Source organism: Zeus faber, assembly GCF_960531495.2.
Source record: "Zeus faber genome assembly, chromosome: 20".
Classification (NCBI taxonomy): Eukaryota; Metazoa; Chordata; class Actinopteri; order Zeiformes; family Zeidae; genus Zeus; species Zeus faber.
Genome location: NC_137207.1, coordinates 3,401,530 through 3,407,529, shown reverse-complemented (window position 1 = coordinate 3,407,529; position 6,000 = coordinate 3,401,530). Strand labels below are relative to the sequence as shown.

The 6,000-nt window shown below is 42.2% G+C and overlaps 1 protein-coding gene across 1 annotated transcript in view; it reads right to left on the bottom strand.

Annotated features, from left to right (window-relative positions):
• Positions 1-305: 305 nt before the first annotated feature.
• Positions 306-6,000, bottom strand: part of antxr1c (ANTXR cell adhesion molecule 1c) — a 41,135-nt gene continuing 35,440 nt past the window's right edge. The window contains exon 19 of the mRNA XM_080021185.1: positions 306-5,293. Coding sequence (XP_079877311.1) covers positions 5,018-5,293 — 276 coding nt within the window. The 3' untranslated portion in view covers positions 306-5,017. The remainder of the gene's footprint in view (positions 5,294-6,000) is intronic.

Below are 6,000 nucleotides of genomic sequence, written 5' to 3'. Positions count from 1 at the left end.
GATGAATGTTTACGTGTATACGTGTGTGCATACTGTATATGTTTCTATTTATGTTTGTGCATGTTTTTTATTTGACTATTACTGTTTAGTATTTTTCAGCTATTTGTTTATATTTGGTCATTTTGGGTTTAATTATTTTTATTTATTTATTTTTTATACAATTTCTTTCAGTTTGTTAAGCTTTTTAAAATGCTAATCATCTGTAAAAACGCACCAATCCTCACCATGACGAATTCCTTATACATGTACATGATTCTGATTGAATTCCCCCCCTTTTAATTTTACATAGACAGACAACTCAGGTAGAAGCATGAAAGTCAACCTTTATTGATACTGTAAAAAAAAAACAAATCATCAAAATGACAAGATAAATCCATATACTTCTTTTCATATACTGGAGTACTGCTGCCAATACATGTCAAAACAATGATTAACACTGTGAAAAAACACACACACACACACACACACACTCACACACACACACACACACACACACACACACACACGATGATTTTAGATAATTTCCCTTTTTCGGGTGGCCATCAGAGCTTTGTGATCAGCTTGGAGTTTGGCTTCTTAAAAAAAAAAGGCATTTTAGGAAGGAAGCATTTTCGCAGCTGTTGCCAAGGAAACCAGCTTGGATTGGTGTATGGATGCAAATGATTTATATAGATTTACTTAGTTGACACAATTGTGAGCCATAACACAGAGCCAATCAAAAACATCTCAGTTACCTTCAATTCATCTCATGTAAGATCAGCGATATACAGTATAACAGCTTAGAAAAGTGCTTCAAAAAAGAAACAAGAAACAATGAGAAAAGGAACATAACCGAATGACAACAAAAGAAAACAGTATGAGAAAAAGCATTTCAGGAGGCACTGGGTGTAGAGAAAAAATATGGCCATTTCTCAACCTCTTTTTAGACAAACTATTTTATAAACTTTGTAAAATTCTGAAACTATCTCTCAGTGACGGGTGAGCTGTGAGTGGGCCGGACCCCCAACCCCAAAACAACTGACCAAAGCAAAGTAACATAGGCACTTTTACATTTACATGGGTGTGCATTCGCTCTCGCAACCCTCACAGTGTTCTGTGTACAGAGATTAAACCACTTAAAAAAAAATCGAAAACAAATTTCTCTTTTGCACCACAAATGAGAAGTAGACTCCGGAGCTGGTTCTGTCAGACAACTTGACGGCGCCCCACGCTTCCACGCCCCTTATGGGCTGGCCTATATAAGCAGCCAATCCCTCTTGCCCTACCAACTTTACTTCCTGCTTTGCTGCTGCCACGCTCCACCGCCACCTCCCCTGCATCCACCTGTTGGGCTCTACTCTTCTATCCAATGAAGGGATTCAAGCTCATCACTCCTATATTTCTAGATCACTAAGCATGCCTATGTTGGCTGTACACCTTGCTGGGAGTGATGAGCTGTAGAGCCCCGACGCCCAAACTCAAAACATGAAAAATGAGGATAATTTCCAAGTAAATCTAAGAGTTGTCTGACAGAAATTCAAGTTAATTCTTTAATTTTCAGGTAAAGCAGGTCCATGGCACCTTTGTAATGGGGGCACCTGGGGGCACCACGGTTATCTCTTGTCATTATAGAATATAATGGACAGATAATAGAAAGCTCATTGCTGTAGGCAAAATTTGAATAACTAAAAGCACTTTTTAACGACTACTCAATCCTGATATATTTGACATGTTTCCGCCTATTCTGTCGAAATCAAGAATCCATCAAACCAGTACGAGCGTGTCGTGAAGAGGTTGAGAGAAGAGAAGTAGACACATGCGGAGTTAAACTGGCTGATTGCTGTGTTGTTTTTTTCTTTGTTTTTTTATTTTATTTTTCGTAAATGTCTGTGCATAGTGTCCGTCTCGCCAGTTGGACACCTTGTCGATATTCAAGTACCTTCCTCTATCTCTTGAGCAGGAAGTTAAATAAATTAGATGCTGTATGAACTGCCCTGCAGTTGCAATGTGAGTGATGATGGTGATATAAGTGAAGGTTTACTACAATATACTGGTACAGTACAGTTAAATCGGTACGCGTACGGAAAAATGTGAGGATGTGAGATGCTACCCTGATTGAGTGGCTGCTTGAAAAGGATACGTTTGACAGTTTCACAAAAATGTCCAAAATGCAAATAAAGACAAATGCAGTAGAACCCTGTTTTTCCAAACAGTCAACGCAACTTGTTGAAGGGACACCGTTTTTAGGGAAACTCTTTTTGTCCATCTTACCCAGATTCAGACCAGAAGGTCAATGCCAATTTTATCCCAGTGTGCCCAGTACTGAGATAGCCACAGGCTGCATGCTAACTAGCTTAGCTCAATGCAAGGCTGCAGGGGGAATCAACTAGCCTAGCTCCTGTGAAAATAGGCAAATACGCTCTTCCAGTACTTCAAAAGCTGAGTTATTCAAGCGATACGTGCGTCTTCATGAGTAAAGTGATTATCAAATGTGAAGTGCCAAGTACAAACCGACAGACTGGTGAGTTGGCTGAGATGGCAGCCAAGTTTTTTGTTTGTATGTTTTCATTTTAATTGTCATAAAGAAGCAAGATTCATCGCTGAGATAACTCAGCGTTTGAGATGCTGGAAGGTGTATTTCCTGAAGTTCACAAGTGCTAGGCTGGCTGATTGCCCCCGCAGCCTTGCACTGAGTAAACACAGTTGTTATGCAGCCCATTCCCATCTTGTTACTGGACACACAGGAATGAAACGAGTATTGACCTTCTCATCTGGGGAACTGGGGACAAAAAAAAAAATGCTCCCCAAAATGTAGAATATTGATGGTGACTGCAAAGCTTGTCAATTGCGTCTATTGTGTAATTAAAAACATACGTCTCCCTGTTAAAGACAAGACTTAAGTTGCAATTAAAGAAAGCCACAGCTGAAAATATTCACAACATGTTTATGGATCATACCGTGAGTAAATAAGCCAGGATGCTCATAGGTTTGTCTCTGGCTGAGTCGAAAGAAATCACTTGGATGGATTTTTTTTTTTTTTTTTTTTTTTAACAGTGACCAATTTATATGCAATTTCCGCCTCCCCAGGGTTCGGACAGATGCAATTCTACCGAACACTGTTGTGATTGCTCTGCTCTCTATGTGACAGATCCAAAATGCGATGCCGAGAGATACCTGTACGCTAAATGACAGCTGCGTGAAAAGTTGAATAAGGATGACGTCCAAAGCCTCGGAGTAACCAACCATCAAAGCACACAGGAAAACAAGTCAAACATCAACCTCCCACCGAAACCATCTCCACACACACACACACACTCTCTCTCTCTCCTAAATGAACAGATATTAAAAGCTGAAACACTTCCAACGACATAACACATTTTCCACTCTGATCCTGAGAAATTTCTAAATCGTGTTTAAAATGTCCCATTATGTTCCCGTTATTCCCTAATTGCGTTGAAGTTTTTTGGAATTGATGTTGAATATTAGCAGGTAGAGGACGATTAAGACAAAAATTATACATTTTGTGTTCAATTCTATACAATTGCTTTTTTCTTACTTTACGACGTCAGAAATTATTTATCCGATGTTTTTCGACAGCATACATATCAATGGATATCAACAACCCCAATCCAATTTGTTCAAATGTAAAAAAAAAACAAAAAAAAACCAAACAAACAAAAAAACAAAACTATGCAGATTGGTCCGTACAACCTACTTAACCTTGACTCTGAACACTAGCGGCAAAACTCAGTAGTTGATAAAGGAAAAGAAAATTTAATCTCATTCTGGGATCTCTCTCTTTTTTTTTTTTTTTTACTTCCTGTTCCTACATGCTTTGCTGTCCTGCAACAAATGCCCCCCCCCGCCACCACACGTCACAACTAGTGATGAAAGGTTCGACTCTTAAGAGATTAGACTCTTTGCGAGTGACTCGGTAAAATGATTAGTTCAATTTTCAGACTCCTAGTTGGTTTGATCCAGTTGGTGTCACTTGGGGTGAAGGGGAGACAGAGGAGTCCCCTCTGAGCTGGCTAACCGGGGGCTCGGGGGTCTTTTCGTTTGAGATCGGAGTCTCAGTTCAGCCTGGCTGCAGGTACCGAGTTCAACGTATGACTATGGAGCGACAACTCCCGAGTCATTTCAAAGATTTGTTCGTTATGAACGAATCACTCACGAGTCTTGCATCACTAGACACAAATGGTAAGGCCAACTCTCAATTTCCCTTTTTGCATCCGAGGGGAGAACATCATGCCCAATGGTACACCAAAATACAACTGTTTTACTGTTGATATATTATAGATTAGCACTAATGCCTTTAGGACATATTATTGGACGTCAACATTAAATTGACCATATATATCAACCTGAACCAGCAGCATGTATGATTGATGGCAAGCCAATTGAACAACTCTTACATAATTATTATATTATTATTGGTTTGTGACCTGAAAATAAGGCGTAGAAGGCGTTGGCTGCCAACGGGCAAAGTCGTTTGGCAGACATTTCATGGTATAGGATCTACTCATGTTCGGCTTTGCGCGCCGGGCGAGACGCGCTCAAATTTTGCACCGCAAAAAAAGGCCATCTTAACAAGTCAGAGAAGCTCGAAAAAAATACAACAGATCTTAAAGACAAGCGAGGAAATACCTCTTCAGAAAAAAAAATCACTTTTAGCTCATAGCTAATCATTTTTTATGCTTAATGAGTCACTTGAAGACAATTGAAATAATCTTTGTATAATTTTAAGAATACAATGCTTTATGGGCCGTTTTCACAATGACTATAAGACAATTAACTTGTATCACAAGATTCTTTTTTTTTCTAGTTTGAAGGAATTTCGTCAAATTCATTAATTCAAATGTTATTTTTTTTTAGATCATTTTTTGCAGCGTGGCAGGTGATACACAATGTGCGATGTGCTCTCCTGCCTACACAGAGACAAGGAGAATGCGCTGGGAAGGTGGGGGTACGCAAAAAAAACCTGTTGAGCACAGGAGTCTTCAGGCGAGCGGGTCTTCCACACTCTTCCTCAGTCTCCTTAGGATCGGAGGCTGGGTGGAGGGCGGGCGGGCGGTGGGCATGGAGGTCCGGGAGGGGTACGTGATGGCGGAGGGCCCGGGGGCAGCTGGCCCATCGGCAGGGGGCACTTGCTGGGGGCGGCGGCCGGGTGCGGCGGGGTTGCGGTGCGAGCCTGGGGCCGGCAGTCCGGTGGCAGCGGGGTGGAAGGGGTGTGGATGGGCGTGCGCAGGGAGGCCTGGGCCTTGGCCGCCGCCGCAGCCTCGTCCTTCACCCGGGTGAAGTTGATGCATCGGCCCTGAGAGGTTGAAGGAGGGCAGAGAGAGACAGGGAGGTTAGATGGTGAACAATGGGAAAGAATCCAGATGCGCGCGCGCGCACACACACACACACACACACACGTTAAAGTGGTAATCTAAAATACATCTGGGCGAAGGAACATGTGACCCCACTTGACATCAGGGGTCACGGTACTGACTGACTGATTTACAGGGTGACTTTTCCGTGTTTATCTGTCTGCCTAGTCAACCGTATGTCTCTTTCTCTCTGTCAGTCCATTGGCCTGATTGCCTAGCTGCCTGACTAAGTGTCTATCTCTCTGTCTGTCTGTCTGTCTATTTATCTGATTGCCTGCCAGACTAAGGGTCTGTCTGGCCAACTGTCTCCCTGTTTGTAGGTCTGCCTTTATATTTGTTTATCTGTCTGTCTTTCTCTCTGTCCCGCCGTCCATCACTGTCTGTCTGTCTGTCTGTCTGTCTGTCCACATGCAGCCAGCTGGTAGGGCAGATTGCACCTAAATCCCCCTGGCTACGATGCCCCCGTAGCAGACTACCTCCACTCGCCAAATGTTCTGTTCCTTTTTAAACCGCAGAATTGTGGCTCATGTCTAACATTTTCTCCTACAGCTCCGCGTTCAAAGGTTTGTCAGTCAAACATTCAACAATCCCGGCACGTTCAGACAAATAATCCGAGCACGTGAAATACAAAATATGTTAATACAAGATC